Raw genomic sequence first — 22,998 nt, 5'->3', positions numbered from 1 at the left:
ACGGATTGTGGTGTCATTGATAGCCCTCTTCCTGCTCTTAGCGCACATCATGATAAATGGTCCATTTTGGAATCCATAATGGACACTGATATAGGTGCACTCTTCTTTCTTGACATTGAACTGCCTTCTTCTCTCTTTCAGACATTCAGTCATCTCACAGAGCGCTGTCTGTCCTCCGTCTCTGTTGTTTGTTTTTCTTTTCGCATGCAAGCAAAACCAATTTATTGGCATTTCTAGGTTTTTCTAATTTTGTAATTTAGATGTTTGGTAATTGAAGTGGAAGCTCATCTAGACTTAGCCACTTTTCCCCCAAGTTCTAATATAGCACCAACTGATTATCCACATTTTACAGCTCCTATAAAGCTTTATTACAACTCTGCATGGGAAGTTCACATTTAGCAAGAGTAAGAAAGTGTGATGTGGTCCGACCACCCACACAGTGGTTAGTCTGTAAAAGTAAAGGCAAGCTTATGGTTAACTCCCACTTCCCGTCTCAGTTTCCCCGTCTCTCAACTGAGGGAAACAAACTGTAACATCACAACATGGACACTGACTTCCCCGTGATTTCCTTCCTCCCCATCTAATCTCTGCTGCTGCCTCTCGTGTGAGGAAACAGTTGCATGTAATGTATACAAGACATCATGGGAGTCAGAGAGGGATTGAAAGAGAAGGTAGGAAGGATTTAAGGAAAGGGGCAGATTGGAGGGGCGTTGGGCTCCCAGATGCCCTCGCCCCTATGTGTGTGTGTGTGTGTGTGTGTGTGTGTGTGTGTGTGTGTGTATGTGTGTTGCTGTGCCTTGGAGATGACTGTCGGCAGTCGGTGCCTCTGAGAGAGAGGAGAAAGGGGAGCGGGGGGGCCAGTCTGTTACCAAAGGGAGGTGGAGATTTACTATCCCACCCAGTCAAAGTGTCTCACACACAAACACATGCAGAGATACACATTACCTCTCACACACACACACACACACACACACACACACACAGACGTACTCCAAACTCTCCACAGGAAACTCTGAGCCATAATGCGAAGGCACCTCAGAGCAGACGGGTGCATTGCTCAAACCAAGTGGGATACGGTGCGGCTTTGATAGTGCGTTAATTACTCATGTGATGTGATACAGATGTCTGGGGGCTTCAGCCGAAAGTTTGCCTGACGGTTTTCAAGGGGGCCAGGCAGACATTTTAGAAGCGGTAGGTGAAAACCAAATGTATTTATTATTTATGGATAGATCAGTTTGCGTGCTGTCACAGATCCCAGCAGTGTCATGCTGATGCTAAACTGTGATGCTACTTGAAGGGCTGGCTGCTAAATTGTGTTTTGTGTACTTGGTGACAGCTGGGACTTTGAACAGGAAGAACTCTGGGCTATAAGAGTTGCTTGTGCTGGTGACATGATGAAAAGGGCTTCACTATCGATCTGACAGTTGGAAACTTTATCTGCTCTTTACCAGGAGTTTCGTGGAGTGAATTACTCTGATTTTGTCCAGAACGTTTGTAGTTTTTCATGTGTGGACTCAGTAAAGGTGCAGTATAGACCCAAAAGGGGAATCCAAAGCATAACTACAGTTTGCATTTTGTTTTGTAGATTTGGATCTTCATCTGATTTTTATTTTAACCTTTCATGCTTGCATTGACAAACATTGACAGGAAATCAGCCCCGCAGGACTTCTTTGAAGTAGAAAAAAAGAAGCTCTTTGATTTGTAACCACATGTTTAAACCCTTCTAAATTAGAAACAGAGGGAGAATGCAAAACCGCGGAAATCATTCAGTTACAAACACACGCATGAGGCTCACTGTGAAGCTTCACTGCGTAGCTACAACATTATTGACACAAAGCTATAACCAACGACTCCCTCCTCCAGGGACGACTGAGAACAAACAAGATGCCCAATGCGCTCTGCTGATGCCTCATGTGACTCTAACTAGTCCTGGCATCTCCCATCTGCGCCCCCGTGGCAAAACCTTTTTGAAGTCTAGAAGAAGCTGCTTAACTTCCTCACAGCTTCTGAAAGGACAGTAATGCTGTTTAACTGTCTTGTAACTGATATATAATATTCCACTTTGGTTAGATTTTAACTGCTGGCCAAATATGATGAAGTTGCTGGCGAGTCATTTGTCAATAACCAATTTTTCCACTTGTTATTTGTTTTTCTTTTCTCATTAGAGATACATTGGTACCATCTTTCAATCAGTGAAATCAAAGCGCCAAATGTCTTCCATGATGGGCAACCCAGCTGTTCATATGTTGGTGCTAATGGCCTGTATGGCAGCCAGAGGAATGTGCCAGATAAACAGAGCTGAAGCAGAGGAGGGCTCTCTCCCAGACCCTCTCGTCCACTCCACCCTCCAGTCTCTGGGTTTCCACAGCACCGCCAGTCCCAGCACAGGGCCCGGCCTCCACCTGGGGGAGGCACTAGCTGTGGGATCTGGAAATAGCAGTGTTGTAAAGAGGCCGATAGGACCTCCGGCATGCCTTGTGCCTACCTCGATTAGTGGCTATTTCAAGTACATCAACACCATCATTTCCATTATAGTGTTTGTGGTCGGCCTGGTCGGCAACACCACGCTGCTGAGCATTATATACCACAACAAGTGCATGAGGAACGGGCCAAACGCCCTCATTGCCAGTCTGGCACTGGGGGACCTCATCTACATAATCACGGATATACCCATCAATGTATACAAGGTACAACTTTCACTCCGTTGATGCATGTTTCATTAAAGTATTGACGTCATTTTGAAAGCTGAGCTTTGTTGTGTTGATATGATGAAATGCAGCTACAATGGAGGTGATACGTAGAGATAAAGTGAAATATTATAGACGGGAATATGGGGGGAAATGGGAAGGGGTGTAAGGGAGCGTGCAAATAGACGGGAAAGTGTAATCAGTCGGACGCCATTATCTCCTTCGTGTGGGCAGTTTAGTGATGAGAGGAGCAGGGATATGGCTGGCTTAAATAAACACTTGAATCAGGCTGTAGTCACACATGCCAGCGGTCTTATATTGACCTGGGACATTAGTCACTGACCCATATCTAGAGGTTTTATTTTTTTAAAGAAAAAAGTACCCAGTGTTACTAAAGTGATAAATCATTTGAGGAGTTTTGGACTCAGTTCCTCATTAAAGCCCCATCTATTATGTTTTTTACAAATAAAAGTGAGGTTTAAAGGTTTGACTAATGCTGTGTTTATGCGTCTTAGGTTGGCTTATTTTATTCCTGTATTTATTAAGCATTACTGATTTACTGATACTTTTACAGTCTCAGAAAATATCAAACGCTTACATTTCAATGTATTCAAAAGATCTGTCAATCTCTCTGAGAGCAACAGTCATGTGACAATTTGGGGTTTTGATTTTTGGTGACTCACAACACATTTATTCACTTTTGGACTACGGATTGTGCCTTTAGAATACGAAGCGTTTAATGATGATGAAATATGCTTCGGGCTCCTTTCTTGGGTTGATTTACGCCAATAAATAGTGTTGTAATCAAGAACGATAGCAGAAGGGAGTCTTCGGTCAACTTGATCTTTCCAATGTGTTGTGGGATGCCATTTTACAAGAGAAAAATGAGAAAGCCACCTGGTTAGAATTAACTCGGGATTTTGGGGGCAGAGCAACATGTGCCAAAAGGAAACTTACCGTGGGAACAGTGTAAGCACAAAGAAAGAGCCACGTCTACAACGTTGAAACCATGTTGAAGCCCCTTGTTCACTTCCTCGGGGCTGTGACAGTGTTTCCAAAAATAATCAGCTACTTATACACTCAAAACAGTTTCCTTTCTGCTGCTCTTCTGTGCTCCTGAGAAACTTAAATGGCACAAGTAAACAATGACGACCAGGAAGCGTCATGAAGTCCTTCTTTTCGCTTTAGCTTTGGGAAACGTGTTTAACGCAGTTTACATCGTCCTGGAGAAAAAGTGCCAAGACCACTTTGATGGAAACAGAGGTCTCAATTCACATGGCCTTGACTTGTTTTCTCAAGGAAGTAATATCAAAAGAGGTTGTGGAAATGGCTCTGAGGTACCGGTGACAACTTAGTGAATTATTGTTAAAGGTTGACAGTACGTTTTGAGAGGCAGTATGTCTGCAGGAGATTTGAAAGTTTTGCAAAAGTCGTGCAAAGTTTTGTCAGCTGATGAGCTCCATATGGTCCTTGTCAGACTAAACTCAGATGACTAAACTTAAGATGACGTTGAAAGGTCTTTGATGTGCCTCGTTCTGCAGTGAAATTGCCTTAAATAGATATTAAGACTGCTTGCATGAGCCAAGTAACAAAAGTGAGAGAGAAAAGCCTGCTCCCAAAAGACTTGTGAGGACAGATTACTTTATTGAAATCATTTACTTTGTTTGCACTGATACATTAGCTAAGCCAAACAGGGATTTGATGACAAGTGATATTAGTGTGAATGTTGAACAACACATGCTGTTACAAATGTGGTTTATTTCCTCTGAGAAAAGTGTTTATGTGACAGTTATCGTATGTGCTTCTTCCCCCAGCTCCAGGCGTCACGCTGGCCTTTTGCCGACAGTCCTGTTGGCCTGTGTCTGTGCAAGATGGTGCCCTTCCTGCAGAAAGCCTCTGTGGGCATCACCGTTCTCAACCTGTGTGCCCTCAGCGTGGACAGGTCAGCGCTTTCACACGCGACACTGCTTTATTATGTCCCATCAGGAGCTTTGACAGCAAAAAGTTAAAGCAAAAGTCCTGCTCTGCGTAAAGTTAAAAAGTGACCCAAAATTATTTTTTAGTATTTTGTGCATGTTGTTAAAGATGTGGTGTTTGTTTGAATATGAATGTTAAAGTGGGTTTTAGAGAATCAACTTATTGGACATCATTCTCATGAAAGTGGTTCAATTTGTGTCTTTATCACTCCATAGAGACATATGAAGTTATCGGGTCTTGTAAAGCCAGCCTGAAAAGCCTGAAAGAAATTCAGATATTTTCTTTCATAGCTGAAAAAGCAGATACTATTCAAATCATTGGGGGAAAAAACTATCAATTTGGACAATGTCAATTCATCCATGTTTGACTCAGCTCAAGAGAGCATGCTTTGGATCAATTTGTCACAAATATTTTCTGTTAATATAACTTTGGTTATTATGCGACGCAGAGACTTTTGATTCGATTCCAGTTTAATAAAGCAAAGATTTGGTTGGCTGAGATGATGATCACTTTCGGGAAAGGTCAATACTGACTGAGCATTCTCACTGGGAAGTTATTTATCTCTCTGCTCTTCTATTTGTTTCCTCTGCGTTGAAAACTTGCGTGATGAGCTCTTCTATGAGATGCTCTTTACTCCTTTAATGGAATTATTAGAGTAATTTATTATATACGCAACATTAAGTATATGATATTTGCACTGTAAACTCTATATTTAATGCTTATATCAAAAGCATTATCTTGATGGCAAGTATACTGACGACTTCTTTTTTTTTTTTTTAACACCTTAATAGAAATTCCCTAATGAATAAATGATGATCATGAAGTGCTGAAGCTCAGTGTCATCTCACTTTGTGCACTAGACACAACTTCAGAGATAAGAGGCTTGCCTGCCTGCTATGAATAGGCTCCAAGGTTCAACCAGGAAGACATATATAATGACCTCTATTATGAGGAAAAGACTGCAGTGCTTTACAGTTGTGTTCAAGAGCAGATGCTCATCATTTGTTTTCAGAAAACGTGAAGCATATTATGTGTGTTTGTGTGTAACAAGTACTTGAGTCTCTTTTGTATCTTTTCAATGTTGAAGGAAGAGAAAAAGGTAGATACATTACCACTTAGTGAAATATAAATGCCGCCATGTTGTTCAACAGAGAAATTCAAATGTGTCATGAAAAATATATTGTTTTTGCCATAAAATGTTGATGCAGGATTTTACTAAAACATTTCGACAAATTGTTTCCATTAATGAAACAAACAAGCACACAAGTATTCAGTTCGTGGGAAACACAAGCCGGCAGACAGACCTCTCTGCCAACATGGGCCGGTCTGTTTGGAAGCTTCACATAAAATATAAATATTAGATATTCAAAATAAACAATTGATCATCTCGCCTTATTAATTCTTAACATTTTGATATTCTTTGCTGACTGAGCAGTTTGTTGTGCTTGGTGTGCTGCCATGCATGAGGAAAATGTTGTTAGCTTTGTCAGTCAGGAGAGACAAAGTAAATGATGACTTTACTGGTTTCTATTTAATGATGGAGCGCAGACTGAAAGCCACCGATCTCCTGCAGCCCGGTTTCAATTAATATAAAGAAAAAACGTGGTAATTGTGTTACATTATATACTTCTATCATTTTAATTTGATTCTCAGGAGTGCTACATCATGACCATTCCTGCTGCAGTAAATCACTATCCCCTAGTCATTTGTACTTCAATCCCATCAATTGAATATGTCTCCTCCATCTGTTTAACCTCTGTGTCCGCCCTTCACAGGTACAGAGCCGTGGCATCCTGGAGCAGAGTCCAGGGAGTGGGCATCCCTCTGCTCACAGTCATCGAGATTACGTCTATTTGGTTGCTGTCGTTCTTCCTGGCCATACCGGAGGCTATCGGTTTCGACATGCACAACTTCAACTACAGGAACCAAACTATACGCACCTGCATGCTTAAACCCATGTCCGACATTATGGTGGTACGCTATCATCCCTCTCTTATCATTTCTGGATAAGAAAATGGCTGCTTAGTGCTTTTGTGTCCCAGTGTTTTGCTTGTATTGAGGCCACGATGTGCTGTATAGTACATTGTGTCAAGGCACTCGTAGGAAGGGTAGTTGAATTTTGCACTAAATAGACAAAACATTACTGGACTATTGAGATAGGAAACCCATCTGCATGCAAACTCCTCAAAGTGAAAGTGCAAGATCAGCTTAATCTTTCTACTGTCTTAAAGGCGTGTTGATTGTTTGGAATCAGTGAGTGTTTTTAATGGCACAATGATGTGTTATTCTGGTTATAGGGGCATATATTTGTAGAGCAAGAATACAACAGTTAAATAAATCTCCTACAACATTTCCTGCTTGAATAATTCAAAACACAGGACAATTATTATATCAACCCACTACTCAATACGTAAGGAGTACTCCAGCAAAATTATCTGCCAAGCCAGTATGAGAGTATCTGATACTAAAACGTTTTAGAGTGGAGTATCACTGTGTGTACTTTCTCTCTCCATGTGATTGTGGACCTTTTCACATCCTTGGAGCACGTAATTGATTGCAGGCCAAGTGCAATTACTGAGAACTGAAATCTGGGGCCTCAAGCTAAGCCACATGTGCGTCCATCTATTCCATATGTACGGAATTAGAGTAGTCTCTTTCAGATATCAGCAATGCAACGCTGAGGTCTGAAGAAAAACTGGAAAAAAAATAACAGGATTATTGAAGCAATGAAATAGCACATTGTCTTTGGAAGATTTTCCCACCAAATGTTATTTTGTGGGTACATAAGGCCAAAGTTTGGAGTTGATGCACAAACTTTAAATTCTTGTTTTTACCTTTCACAGAAATTGTGAAATACGGTTCAGTCAAGTTTGTAGAGTTGGGAAATTGTGGGATTTTTTTCTAAAGAGCATACTATCAATATTGTTTTACAACCACGGAGAGCCAGACGGGCCAGAAGTGGATCTTTACAGACTTATTGCACTATATGCACACATGTGCTCACATGGACTGAAATGGCACCGCAGTGCAGGAGTGGTCTGGTGGTTCAGGTCTAGTTCAGGTTCAGTTACAAAAACACAGATTCTTATTACTGGGATAATACCTGCACATCAGTTCAATAACTATCAACTTTAGCTCAAATTCGATACAAAAATGGGCTACGACAAAAAATGAACAGAAAATTGTGTGAGGTCCATTTAGATCATTGAAATCATCATTCTGAGTCAAAGCAGGGCCAGGAAGACGGTGGAAGAGTAAATGAAAAGGGCAGTTAGGAAGGCTTGTGTGAGAGACAGAAACTGTGGCTTGAAAAACCTCACCCCTTTATATTTTTTACGTAGCTATACAGGGTCACACAGGTCATGCATTTATTTCAGTTTAAATGTATTTTACTATTTATCGTGTGCTTGTTTTCCGGCAGTTCTATACGGATGCAAAGGTCTGGTGGTTGTTTGGCTTCTACTTTTGTGTACCACTGACCTGCACCGCTGTGTTCTACACTCTGATGACCTGCGAGATGCTCAACCGCAGGAATGGCAGCCTTCGGATAGCCCTCAGTGAGCACCTCAAACAGGTCGGACAATACTTCTAATAACAAGCCTGTAACTCAAATAAACTGACTCATGATCCGGTGTTTATTTCACTAACAGCACGAGAACATTTGTAATGTGACTTTATCATCTGATTCAAGTTTTTTCAAGAGTAAAATTGCTGACTGCTCAGTCAGCAGTGTTTATTCCTGTGGTTCTAAACTTGATTACACAAACTTTGTCATCTCCTCTCTAATGGTGGAATGACACCTGCTGTTTCTCTCTGCAGAGGAGGGAGGTGGCCAGAGCCGTTTTCTGCCTCGTCCTTATCTTTGCCCTCTGCTGGTTCCCACTGCACCTCAGCAGGATCCTTAAGAAGATGGTTTACTATCAGAATGATAAGATGCGCTGTGAGCTGCTCAAGTGAGTCATTGGTGGAACAAACTCTCTTACACAAATGTTACTTGAAGGTCTAAAGGACACAGAGTATGCAAATGTGCATAACGTGGCACTGTTCTGTGATTTTGAATGGTTTTCTTAATGTTTCTCACCCTTGGCCATCCAAATGCCCACTGAAAAACAGAAATGAGGCTTGTTCTGCCAGAAATATTTACCATAAAAACCTCCAAAAAGATTATCTTTTTGGTTTTCAATAAAACTAATTATAATCACGCTTTCTTCTTTTTTCCCTCATTCAGTTACCTGTTGGTCCTGGATCACGTCAGTGCCAACCTTGCAACAATCAACTCCTGCATAAACCCCATTATCCTCTACTTTGTCAGCAAGAAGTTTAAAAACTGCTTCAAGGTACAGTACACTCTCCTACAACAGATGGATATTCATGTCTGTAACACACACAAATGCTCACTTATCTCTCTCTCTCACACACACACAAACACGCACACACTTCAGATTTAGTCTGGCCAGTAAAGCAAACAGTGAACTCAGGCCTTTTGTCCATGACACAGAGGCTTATGATGGTGATGACATTCCTTAAGCAACATGTAAAAGCAGACCGGTGATTTATGTATTCACTTTGGAGGGCTGAGGTCACACATTGCAAATGTCAAACGAACCTGGGCTGGAGACAAACCATGTCTCAAGTTCGCACATTAAAGGAAGTGGGGGAGCAAACTAGAGAATAGCTGCCGCCATCAGCCGGTTAGCTTAGCTTGGCATAAAGACTGGAAATAGGGGGACACATCTATCTTCGAAGTCACTGCTCTGGATCAAAAAGTATATCGGCATAAAACAGTAACTTGACGGATTTACACTACTGCTTTTGTACAGATCAAACAAATGACTGAGATACAAGATGTTAATTAAATGAATTTGCCTACCTTTGGATCCAGCTAGTCTTGCTGTTTCCCCCTGATCCCTGGTCTTTATGCTAAGCTAAGCTAATGGTCTCCTGGTTCCAGCTTCACATTTAACAGAAACACATGAGAGTGGTATCAATCTTCTCATCTAACCACCGACAAGAAAGGTAATGATTGTATTTTATCATTTCTTGAACTATTCCTCTAATTTTTCTCTCTCTCTCTTCACATGTTCTTCAAGTCGTGCTTGTGCTGCTGGTGTTATTCTGACAACCAGCTGAGCAGCATCGGACCCATGAATGGTACCAGTATCCAGTGTAAAAGCCCCGAGCCCAACAACGTCCACACTGATCGCAGCATCAGGAAAGACAGCGACTGATCTCTCAACTCATCTCATCTCTATTTTCAAGCACTTCCATATATCCAGCAGCTTTTTTTAAATACAACAAACACACCCTAGAATATATACATCACAAAGTACTTTTTCTGACAATAAATGCATATCCTTTGGACCACTGAAGCAACAAATGAGCCTGCCAAGGATGGATTAGGAACTGGAGATAAAAGGAACTAATAATGGATTTGGCGCACAGTGCTCTGAAGTTGCCCAGAGCCCCTCAGGGGGCTAAACTTCCTACGACAAACTCCTTGTATTCCCACACCCATGGACAGTGACGCTGTAGCATGAGAGAAGAAGAGGGAGAGTGGGATGAGGAGAATGAGGACTCTTAACAGGATGCAGCTGAACGGTGACTATAAATTACTCTCAATCAGTAGCAAACCGTGCTATTCCTGTAAAGGGCAGCACTACTGGGAAGGATGCACCAAGCTACAGGAAGGAAAAAGCAGACTGCTCGCTGTCAGAGGGAATGATGGGATACGAGTATGTGCTGTCCCCATGAGTTCGCTACTCATTGATGGTGGAAAACAGGAAAGCATGTTACCGACTCAAACAAAAAATCATTTTCCATTAAACATGCGAGTGGTTTCGCAGTGTATCTTATTCACACTCATTATTCATTGAGCTGCTTTGTGGTATAATTAGAAGAACGTCTTGAAGTTCATTTGCTTCCCACTGCTTGACAAAAAAACCTTTTCTGATTAATCATGTAAAGAGGAAAATGTCTCTTAACAGAAAGATGAATCCTTTCATTGGGGGGAGAAACAAACACTATTTCTGTTTAGTGTAACAATGTTCACAGACATAAAAGAAAAACTGCTTGTTAATCAAAATATGAAAGATTTCAGCACAGAATCACGTCTGGTGTCAGAATAAGCCAAAGTACACTGGCACAAAGTACAGGGTTGTAGGTTTTAAAGTGAATAAGGTATAACTCCATAGCACATTTCAAGCAAATTATGAATATGAGGTAATGCATTAAGACAGATCTGATATCACCATAGACCAAATCGACAGGAATTAGCTTTTCTCTAAACACTGTGAATTTTACTAATATACTCAATAATACTTGTGACTTTTATCCTTGTATAACCAATGGAATATATATATGTTTAATGTCCACTTTTATAAAGTGTTATATTGCAGTAATAATATGTATTTTACTCAGACAACATTACCTGTGTAATGACATAGGCCAATGAGTTTTTAATGGTGGTGGTAAACGTTCCAAATATCAAAGGAATTGCTTGAGATTTTGGGAAAATACCCCAAAAATTAGATGAGAAGAATGATATCACTAAATGTAAATATCTAGCAATACAGCCAGAGAAGATTAGCTTAGCTTAGCATAAATATTGGAGGAAAAGGAAACTCTGCAGTGTTCTCTGAGGGGGACAAAACCCACTTACCACTGCCTTTAAGTGTTCAATCAACAATTTGTGTTTTGTTTTTTTCTGGTTAGCTACAGCCAGCAGCTAACTGTAGCTGGAGAAATCCTGGTATATTCAGCAGCTAACCGGCTGCTTACTGTAGTCAACCAGCAAAAAATCCAAACAAAATATAACATGTTCATTATTGAGCTTTAAAGGTGCTGGCAGGCAGCTTTTGTTTCCTTCGGACGGAGCAAAGCTAGCCGTTTGTCTTCTGCTTCCAGTCTTTATGCTAAGCAGAGCTAACTGGCTGCTTGTTGCTGCTTTATATTTAACAAACAGATATGTGAGTGGTATCGATCTTCCCATCTTATGCTATGCACACACTTCAAACGACAAAAGCAACGGCAAAGGTTGACTAGCTACATTGATGAGTCACCGTAGAAGTTTTGCTCAAGCGCTAGTTGACGCAGTTATGTCGTCAAATTGCACTGAGAACTGGCTAACGGCCTTCTCTTAGAAGGAACGAAACAGGGTGAAACAAAAACATTTTATTGGTTGACGCTTGAACCAATAAAGTGCTTATAAAAAAATACAGGATTGTAACTAGAGAGGATATGAAGAAAAAAAACAAATTCACAGTATGTACAACATTATGCTTATTGTTGGAGTGCTGAAATAAGTTTACACTTTCTCAACTTTGATTTGAAGCATGTCACCCCAACGACTGACTGTTTGTAGCTTCTTTTCACCGGCTGCTATTGAAAATGACTTGTAGCCTGTTGCTGTCGCTCGTATAGTGAACGCAGCATAACTCTCGCCAAGGAAGTGACAAGAGGCATTTCACAAAACTACATGTTTTTATGTTGAAATCATATTCCACTAGCACAAACTTTACTTCCTTATACTATTTGATATGTGAATACATGTAAACCTGTGTGTGTGTTTGTGAGTTAGCATGAGTGAGTATGCTGTGTGTACAATTACTTGTACTTCCTTAGTTGGAGTGTTTTGCACACTTGTGTACATTAGAACAGGGAATATCTGTAGGCTACTTCTTTATTTTTTACCACTATCCATTGGAGCAATTCATAATAATCTTTAGAAAATGGAATTCATACAATGTTTGTTGTCATTGATGCTGTGCTTAAACCAATAAATCAATTTCCATCTTCACTGTAAGAAACAAGGTTTATTTCACCATCGTACTGGTTTTGCCGGGAAGTCGAGGGGGCCCCTTCTGTTTTTCATTTGCGTCTGTGAGAAAGAGGCGTCTGGGAGTGATTTGAAGCACACTGTGACCTGCTTGGCAACTGAGCCCTAAGGGTTGATAATGTCAGCGGAGAGGATGTGAACAGCTTGGACGGTGGGAATTTGATACATAAAACTCATTTCTCATCTGTGTTGCCAAAAGAGGGTTGAGGAAAGCAAAGGTTGACCATTACTTATCCGTGCTTTAGTCATGTTAGCTTTGTTATGGCAGGAATAGATATATATTTAGCTTATAATACATATCATAATGGTCGTAAACTAATGCAAATTTGTTAAAAACTGAATAGCAGTAATGAAAGTAGCACTTGATTTAATGCAACACAACCACATTTCAACGAGTTTATTTAATATAATATTTTTCTTTGGTTTAAATACATTTAATGAGGCATTAGTTGTATCAAGACAGAGGATGTGGCAGTTTTGCTGTGGAAGGTGTCATTAACCCAGGATTACGCTCTCAAACCTCTCAAAAAGAGACAACCACCAGAGCCACAAAGTCCCATACACAAAGTTGAAAAAGTCAAGCAGAACATTGTAGAAGCTCTGGCTTTGTCGGACATTGGCCTTTTATTTGTTTTAGCGGTTTGGCGATAAGCCTCAGCAGGTCATAAACTTTATGAAACTGCTCCATATTCCTCATATGAAATCATCCCTCAATCACCCCCAAAAAATACAGAATTGCTCAATTAAATGAATCACAGAATAAAAAAAATAAATGTTAGGATGAAACATATTGGAACATATTCATGCTTTTCTGGGAATTGAGAGAGAAAGAAAACAGATGTTTTGAGAGAAAGTGAGGTGGTTTAAGCTCAGTGGAATTTGGTGGGAACCTTGTTTTTTGACAGCAGTGAATTGAATAAAGCTCAAAAACAAATAATAAAGGATCACAAAGGTCCGAAGTGCCTCTCCATGCAAAGCTTATTCCGATTTGATTGTTGATACAGAAAATGTGTTTGAGAACAATCAAAGTTCACGACAAAGACAAAGGAAAGCTGCTTTACAAGGCATTCTCTATTAGGAGATAAAAGACGGCATGATTTGAATTTTTCTTCTTTGTATTAATATTCATTCTTAAGATTTTACAATATGATATGGTTTTGAGGGAATTAATAATTAGGATGCAAGCAAACAAAATGTTTTTCTTGTTGTTTGTTTTACTAAAACTCAACTTTTCCAGTATCTTTAAGCAATCAAGATTCTGATTCTTAGTATCTGAGGAAGTGAAATACGTATATATTGTGAGTTGATGAATTCCATTTCAAATCCAATATCAAGCACTCAGCCCTCATAAAGATAATGACCCCGTGCCCCAGCCCTTCAGGGGCCCCATAAGCTCCAGGTTTACTGTGTGTTAACTGGTTTGTGCTAAATTGATTGAAACTTTGTTTGGAAATATGAAACAATAAAGCACAGTATTACTCTTGGGGCCCTGCCTTAATGAGGGTATATGTGTGAAAATAACAAAGTAAAGTAACTTTTCTGTTTTCCGGAGTATGCTAAATAATAAACTACATTCATTTCCAACTAGAAAAGGTGCACTCAGTAGTAGTAGTAGTAGTAGTAGCAATGCAGATCTCCGCCAGGTGTGTCTACAACAACCACTACTGTAATGTTTAATTGAATAAATACAACCCAAAATTGGCAACCCTCTGTCTAAACACCAATGGCCTGTAAGGCGTTGTAAAACACACTTGAAACTCAAATACAAGCTGTGATTTATACAAGCAATCCGCACAAAGTCATCGCGGCTGACTGGTGGCGATGTATGCAGCAGCGTGTGTACTGGGAATACCGTTAGCTGTTAGCCAAACACACTGTCCAAAGCATGAACTGTTTTCCACCCACTGTGTCTCTGGGCTAATGGCCCAGCAGCTCCTTTTGGCCCTCCAAGCAGGTTAATCCAGTCATGAATGTCACTCAGTGAAATACTTTTGTCATGACCTGTACTTAAAGGTTGACAATATTGTATTGTTCTTGTTATTGTCAACAAACCCCATGAAAAGACCAAAACCATATGGCCATATGTCACAAATATATACTTTCAAAAGGCTGAACAATAGCCTCTGAACATTAGTCAAACAGGAGTAAATTATGTACATGTTGGGGACTATTTTCAGGCCCTGATTTGGTATCCTGGTGGGTATATAAAGCAATAAAAAGAGCTCAGAGCTACTGCCCTTGTTTTTAAATAACCACTGTTGTATGAGCGACTTTGACTTCACCCCACTTCACTTTTGTTGTTGTTCAAGAACAGCTGAACTGAAGTGAGCAGCCTCAGTGAGTCTGAACATTTCCTGACGCAAAGGCCTTTGGCAGACGTATTAAGATAAATAAGTAATTGTTGAACAATGGCAGTCTTGTGTATTCGTCTGACAAAGGAGGTGCACTTTGGATGATACATTACATCTCAGGAATCAGACAGTGTGTTGCCTCCTTTGTTGTGCATTGATCATTACTTTTCCTCAGACCTATCTATTCTGCTTATCCTTGCCTATGTGTGTTTCCTGCAAAGCACATACTGAACGATGCACTTCACCCTACAGTTATGGCTATGATTCAGAGAGACATAGCGGACGCCACATCCGTTATGCTAAAATCTGTTTTGGATCTGATCAAACACAGCATATGTTTATCTACCCTGCCCTTACATGGCTGTACCCTGTATGACACTTTGCATAGCAATCCCTCCAAGCTATCCACCATGGCACTCGCTTGCACGACTTGTGGCAAAGAACATTTCTAATTCATAAAAGCCAAAAGGATCAATTCAAAATTCATGAACAATCTGTCCTGCTACAACCAGTGATTTCTGTGACTGTGGGGCAGTGGAGACGTGGAGCAACAGAGACGAAAGTTCTGCCTCCCCTCATTTTACAGTTAGATGCACAGACACAAATACACTGAAGCATGTGCTCATACACGTGCGCACGAGAACAAAAGGTAACAAGGAGGTTCTGATGGATATTGTTTTTTTGAGATTTTGTTCACGCAGGACTTAGATTACACAAAAATTTTAATATAAACCTTAAACAAAAATAGGGCAAATTGCTAATGGATTTCTGCATTCATTAGATAGATAAAAGGACTAAACAATGGGTGGTGGTTATTTTTGCTTCAACAGCCAGTTAATCCGACAGGTGATGTCATGATTGAGATGTTCCCCATTGTATGTAAAACATCATTAAAACTTCTTGTCATAACTGTATTACATCTAACATACCATAAATTTTTAAATCGAAATATTCTGTGTAAAACATATACCATGCTATATTAAGATGTATACTTTTCTAAAGATAAAAATAAATGTAACACATTTAAATTTTGTATTATTCTTGATTCTGGATACGGTACAAATCTTGTTGTCTGGCTCTAACAGGCCTCTCTCTCTGAAGACAGTGTGACATGTCAATAATAAAATGAAAGATCGCTGATTTCCATTTAGCTCCTTCGGTTTCAGGGTCCTGGTATTTTGCATATTGACTCACTGTCACACTCTCATGGCTTAATGGGACATTTTAATAGAACAAAAGTCAGTGTAAATGTTATTAGTAACACCTGTGCTTTTCCTTCTATAACAAGTCAAAATGGTTGCTGTGGGGTAGGACTGTGTGGATGCAGTTTTACTGACTTTATATGTATTGTATAACTGGTTGTATTGCACAAACACATTGTCCTATGTAGTTGTTAACATATTGTGTTTATCATATGTTTCAACTAGGGGAAAGTTTAATTACCAGATACTGAATAGGCCTATTCGCGGTGCGAACAAAAGTAAATGGACAATAGGGAAGAGAAAGCTTTATTAAATTATTTTTTTAATCATCTCATATTTGTCTGATATCTTTCATTTTAGTCTAAATAAAAACAAGACACTTTAAAAATGGAAACCATATCGATCAACATTGACCAACTATTTCAAGTGGTTGCAAAGTATACCGATTAATTTAGGTATCAGAACTTTAAGAGGCAGGGACTCTCTGATCGGTGATTTTGATGGGAATGGGAGAAAAATAACCCACGAATTGCATAAACAGCCCGAACAAAGTGCCACATTTTCGCAAAGAAACTGAATTAGCCTAACTGGGATCTGTGACCACTATGAGGCTACTACAATGGACTTTAGATCTGGTATCCTGCTAATTGTTAATTCACATTGCCATCTGCTGGCGAAAGCAAAGATCATGTGACCAATAAGAATGCAGCGCAACCACACCAGAGCTGTATAAAGAGAGAGTCGCGTCACTGGAAGTTCAAAACGCTTGATCGTCACATGATTCATGTAGACTTCAGATCGAGCCAGGAAGTACTTGGGGGGCAATTTGAATGCATAGATATTGGTAGAAATTAGTACAATCAGAGTGACATGACTGTGATTATTAGTTATCAAATGAATTAATTGATTTACATCAATTTTGTGTTTTTTTTAAGTAAAATGTCCTAATATTTGAGGAAGTGTAACAGCTAGAGTTACCTGCCTTGTTACAGTATTTTAGGCTAAAGGGCCCTCGTTTAAAGAAACAGTGTATGCGATGTAGTGATATCTAGTGGTGAGGTTGCAGATTCCAAGCAATAACATACCCTTCCATCACGCCTCCCTTTCCAAGCGTGTCAGAGAACTACAGTGGCCCTCAGGTAGGGATAGGTATATTTAGGATTTTATTACTACAAGGAGCTACTTTTATCAATACTCTGTTCTTTTTCATGACTTTATAATTACTTTTAAAAACATATATAGAATTTTTAAAACCCCAAATTCACAACAGGATTAGAAGTTATTTATATATATATATATATATATATATATATATATATATATATATATATCACTGAAAACAAATCTAAAATGTCAATCAAATAAATAACATTCCTGAGGGAAGTTTATAAATGATAATAATCAATAATAAAAACACAAGGCACCAGATAGTATGTCATTCCTCCTGTCCTCTGTTATCCAAGCTTTCTGGCTGTGCTTGTGCAAACATAGCAGAGATGGATGAGAGACTGCAGACAGATCCGATTGAATTAGGTTTCGCTTTTGCTTACATGTTCATGTTGAACAGATGAATTGATAAAATATCATATTTTTACCTGTAAACAGTAGCGTTGTGTAACATTTACTTAATTATAATAGCTTGTACTCCAAAATGGATATCCTCATCCATCACACCCACAACTCAACCAATCACAGGCCTCAATCTTATGTTTAACTAACCATATATAATAATAAATATTAATACTAATAAGATTCTCCATGATCCGCCATTGCTGTTAAAAAAAAAAGGTCAACCGAAGTGAATGGAGATGACGTGACTCTTATTATACGGCTCTGAACCACACATCGTATGTAACAAAACCCTCTTTATCGATTGGCTAGTTCCCTCGATTCCACCAATCCGATTCCAGATTGTAGGCGGGACCACATCTGACGAAGAAACCCGGAAGTACACACTCCACAGCAATTACTGTATTTGGAAACTTTTACCAGCGTAAACCTTCTAAAAACACTGTTACGTGTTATATTATCTAAAGAGCCGGTTGATTTACCAGAGCAGCGTTTTCCTTCGTTGCGGCAGACATTGAGATGCTGGCAACGGTTTAGACAGGACCATCTGCCTCGTTTGTTTACATGGGAGACAAAACACCTGACTAGCTAACGTTAGCAACCTAGCTTGTTAAAATCGATTCACATGAGCTGGTCATTTTCCAGCGACCTTTCCCTCAGGAATGTGACTTAACGTTAGTCAACGTTCCTGTATACGAGAGAAGGGTTGTATTGGTTGTCTTGGTGGGGCGTTGGAAGGGTACCAATGCGGAGCTAACGTTCAACGTGTCGAGCGTTAGGTCATTTGTTTTGTCACCGCAACCTGCGGCCAGTTTTCATGTCAAGATGCCTTGTTCCTGTGGGAACTGGAGAAGATGGATTCGGCCGCTGGTCGTCGTGCTGTATATTTCGTTGCTTTTAGTCGTCCTGCCCTTCTGCATCTGGGAGCTGCAGAAGTCAGGGGTCAGTTCTAATAATCGATGTATACATGCTGATAAGTTTTGAGTACTGTACTGCAATTGTGAGGTTCTTGTAGCCTACTTTACTTGAGTTATGTTGTATTTCTCTTATGCCAATTCAACTTTTTCGAGTATCTTACTGCAGTAATCACTGTTTACATGAAACTGTTTAGATATGATGCATTGCTCACTGCAAAACATCTTATCAAATCATTTGAGTCTGTAGTTAATCTGAGAAATCTGCTAGTGCAGTTAGAATATTTTAAACAGTTTTTTATTTGAACAGATTTCAGGTATTCCCTAAAATGACACGTTTTTCTTTATGATTGTAGTCTTTAAATATTTTTACAAAGTTGTGTTGCTATTTAATTTGAGTAAAAATATCTGATCACTGCTTCCACCCCTGACTTAATATTAAATGTAGAAAAGTTACATTCCTAGTGTATAAGCAAAATCTTGCCAGTGCTGACTGTTTCTTTCCGTTTAATAACAGCTCGGCATTCATAATAAAGCATGGTTCATCGCTGGGATATTTGTCTTCATGACTATGCCCATATCATTATGGGGCATCCTCCAGCATCTGGTTCACTACACTCAGCCAGAGCTTCAGAAACCCATCATCAGGTAAAGTCGTCAACAACAACATCCACGAACACTAGTCTGAAACTGCTTTCTAATTGTTTGTGTTTTTATATCTCTTTTTAAGGATATTATGGATGGTCCCAATCTACAGCTTGGACAGTGTGAGTGGTGTATTATCTAATCAAAGTCATTGTGATCAGGCTTAGATGTCATATGCATCTACAGAATAACTGACATTGAAAAAAAACACCTCTTTGCTTTGTAATCCCTCTCTTTTGAAATCTTACAGTGGATTGCATTAAAATACCCAAGGATAGCAATCTATGTGGACACGTGCAGAGAGTGCTACGAGGCCTACGTCATCTACAACTTCATGACCTTCTTGCTGAACTACCTGGAGAATCAGTACCCCAGCCTGGTGTCGATGCTGGAGTCCCAGGAGCAGCAGAGACATCTGCCCCCCCTCTGCTGCTGCCCGCCCTGGCCAATGGGAGAGTATGTTTCCTTTAGAATTGGACCGATTGTTTTTAAAATTAGGACTGTCATACATACAATACATGTGAGAGCATGTGAGCCAACACACCGTGTGTACAGCTATACAAATGACTTCTAGATAAAACGTGACATGTTTGTGTCTTGAGGTTGCTTGAGTTTGTTGAAATTTTGAGGAGGAAATGTTCTTAGTAAACAAAACAATGACTGTCATCAGCTTCAAATTAACCTCAGTCATGCAACTGCTGTAATTGGTTAGCAGGCCTGTGTGCAGTTCATTTTGTCCAAGCCTTTTTTTTTTTTTTACATGACGATCAAATTGATCAGCATTTGCCTGAAGGTCAGCAGCATCAGCCACAGTTGTGTATTTGATAATACTGCCGTGTCAAAACACTTCACAGTAGTGCTACATCTTGCATGTGTGTCTTAGACCATGATCGAAAAGTCGTTGAGGAAAATTAGGCCTTTCAAGCTTAAAATGTTGTTATTGCACTTCTTTCAAGGATCCACTCAGCACATTTCTTATGGCCATTCGGGATCGGGGTTGATTTTAAATTCATTAGATTCTACTGATACCAGCATACTAGATGTTGTCCAACTAATGTAAATCGAATTCAAATCATACGTTTCCTCTGCAGGGTTTTGCTGCTGAGATGCAAACTGGGAGTGTTGCAGTACACAGTCGTAAGACCCGTCACAACAGTGATCGCTTTGTAAGTAACCATTATTATTATTAAGTACCATTCACATCTTTTGGGTCACTATTTGTGTTGATGTCCCCCTTTTTTTTCTCCTTCCAAGGATCTGTCAGCTGTGTGAAGTGTACGACGAAGGCAATTTCAGTTCAACAAACGCATGGACGTACCTGGTCATCTTCAACAATATGTCACAACTGGTAACACTGCTATTGCTTTTTGTTTTATTGAGTCTAAATGTAATTTGCCTCAAGTGATGGCTGTATCATACATGCATAAACTAGGTTTATCTCTGTCTGTCTTCTCTCGATCTAGTTTGCCATGTACTGCCTGGTGCTGTTCTACCGGGCTCTGAGAGAAGAACTGGGTCCAATCAAGCCAGTGGGCAAATTCCTGTGTGTCAAAATGGTGGTGTTCGTCTCTTTCTGGTAAGTCTCAGCATGTTAAAGCAAACTTAACGACATGACCTGATCGTTTGTAGCTACTGAGAATGGTTATTTTGCAAACTCTTCAAGGCAAGCTGTGTTCATCGCTTTGCTGGTGAAAGTGGGCATTATCTCAAAGGAGCGTATATGGGACTGGAAGAGTGTGGAGGCTGTAGCCACTGGCTTACAGGTAAGCTAAAGCGTATCTAGTTAGGGAATAACTACGTGTGAGAATAACTTAAATGTCTGAGTTTGATCTTACCACCAATATAGTTATTATATAACTATATGGGGCCTCCTAAATGTTTACACCACTTTACTTTTAACCAGAAAGAAATCCAAACGCATCCAAACTGTCCTGTTTTCCCCTCAGGATTTCATCATCTGTGTGGAGATGTTCCTGGCAGCCATTGCCCATCACTACAGCTTCACCTACAAGCCTTACATCCAGGAGGCTGAGGAGGGTTCTTGCTTCGACTCTTTCATGGCGATGTGGGACGTCTCTGATGTCAGAGCAGACATCTCTGAACAAGTCCGCAATGTTGGTAGGTGCCCCCTAACTGCTGGAGTCCCTGCACATTCACGAATTGTTTCTCTGGCGTGTACACTTCAACACTTCTTCTTTTTTTTTTTTTTTTTTATGTTCTCATTTACAGGGAGAACGGTTATGGGTCGGCCAAAGAAGCAGTACTTCGGTGAGGCTCAGGATGATGGTGAGCGGTCTGGCCTGCTCTCTTCGGGCTCCCAAGATGTCATCACGGAGGCGGTGTCCAACCCCGTGTCACCCAATGGTCAATACCAAGGCCTGGGCAGAACCCTCACACCACACTCTGTGTCGGCGCCGGCCGGGCTCAGCTCGGCCCCGTGGGATGAAGGATACGAGGCTGGACTTGAAGAAACCCCGGAAGAGGAAAGGACCAACCAAACCAAAGAACCAGTAGAAGCAGATCTCATCGTGATCACCTAGCGTACCTTCAAGGCCGACGTCACCGACAGACTCTACCCGATATGGTTGGGCGGGACCCAATTACAGCCTTGCCATTTTCTTTTCAGACATTACAATATTGTTAAAAGATTAAATAAACCAGGTGTACCAGATGGACCTCTCTGCCAGTGACAGCTCCAAGAATGTTCGGTGAACTTATGGCACTACGTGACTTCTAGATGTGTATTTTATGCCGTTTTTGTTTCACTAGGGAGCTATTTGGCTCAGTAGGCTATGAGGAATGGTTTTTAATTCATTGAAGTTGGGAAAGACTTCCCGTCAATTTTAACGTGCGTCCCAAACGGCACACTAATCGTGTTTCTTGAGATGAGATGCCTCCCGAAGTGTGTGTATCCTTTCCAAATAGGAAATGATGGACACATTTGTGTCGTCTCAGTCATATCATGATCTCAGATGCCACGGTTAGATGACAAAGACAAATATGCAACTTTTTAAATAAGAATGTTCTCTTCAGTACATCTTAATTTAAAGTGATTTCAAAAGGCATCGATTGAAATAATCGTAAATCTACGATATCAAAGCACATTAGATGTCTTAGGCGAAAAGAGACGAGTTTAGGGATGCAAAGTTGAGATTAAACAGTTTCAGTTGTATGTTAGAGCCATGCCTGCTGAATGACGTATCTGAACATTGTGACATCACTATTAATACAATGTATTTACTGTAAGTACATTCTAAGTATTAAAACAGCGTACACAAACAGCATATTCTGATACATTTGTATTAATGATTTATTGCATTCAGCTCACTCTAAAGTGTTTCATAGACATTCATTGACTAGTCTCATCAGATGCCTTGTTCTATGTGTTGTGGAACTAGTCGGTCCACTACATCAATTTATATATCAGGATCAGTTTTATTCTGATGAGACGTTCAACATCAGTTTTAGCTGGAATCATTTAGCTGTTACTGCAACCAAGCCATGTATTGTTCTCCATAGAGGTTCTGAGCTTTTGTGTCATTGTGACTTACATGGATGTGTGCAGGGTTATTGACATGTGTATGTACAGTGTGGGATATCAGTTTGTGAAGAAACAACCTGTAAATCTATCAAATCAACAGCATAATCTTTATCATATCTAGCTAGAGAACGTTGCATTGCCTTACATGATTTTATTTTATTTTTTAAATAAAACTGACAGGATTACATTAGAGCTGATGTAAATGGTTCCACATGTTGATTTAATTCCATCACTGACTGTCTCCCCAATAAATCTGATTAACTACAGTATCTGATAAA

At 40.0% G+C, this 22,998-nt stretch overlaps 2 protein-coding genes across 2 annotated transcripts; both read left to right on the top strand.

Annotated features, from left to right (window-relative positions):
- Positions 1 to 981: 981 nt before the first annotated feature.
- Positions 982 to 12,454, top strand: ednraa (endothelin receptor type Aa). Its single transcript, XM_031863140.1, has 8 exons — positions 982 to 1,191; positions 2,166 to 2,687; positions 4,502 to 4,629; positions 6,440 to 6,638; positions 8,086 to 8,238; positions 8,484 to 8,617; positions 8,893 to 9,001; positions 9,755 to 12,454. Exons 2-8 carry the CDS (start codon positions 2,211 to 2,213, stop codon positions 9,890 to 9,892), a joined length of 1,338 nt encoding a protein of 445 aa, XP_031719000.1. The 5' UTR covers positions 982 to 1,191; positions 2,166 to 2,210; the 3' UTR covers positions 9,893 to 12,454.
- Positions 12,455 to 17,994: 5,540 nt separating this feature from the next.
- Positions 17,995 to 22,990, top strand: tmem184c (transmembrane protein 184C). The gene is made up of 10 exons (XM_031863139.1): positions 17,995 to 18,562; positions 19,052 to 19,182; positions 19,265 to 19,301; positions 19,430 to 19,635; positions 20,271 to 20,345; positions 20,434 to 20,527; positions 20,643 to 20,755; positions 20,843 to 20,942; positions 21,126 to 21,297; positions 21,409 to 22,990. The coding sequence occupies exons 1-10, from the start codon at positions 18,446 to 18,448 to the stop codon at positions 21,717 to 21,719; spliced, it is 1,356 nt and encodes a 451-aa protein (XP_031718999.1). The 5' UTR covers positions 17,995 to 18,445; the 3' UTR covers positions 21,720 to 22,990.
- Positions 22,991 to 22,998: the final 8 nt, after the last annotated feature.

This window comes from Anarrhichthys ocellatus, unplaced genomic scaffold (assembly GCF_004355925.1).
Source record: "Anarrhichthys ocellatus isolate YVR2014 unplaced genomic scaffold, GSC_Weel_1.0 scaffold28, whole genome shotgun sequence".
Lineage (NCBI taxonomy): Eukaryota > Metazoa > Chordata > Actinopteri > Perciformes > Anarhichadidae > Anarrhichthys > Anarrhichthys ocellatus.
Note: the sequence above shows the minus strand (reverse complement) of the source record. Positions and strands in the feature narration are given on the sequence as shown.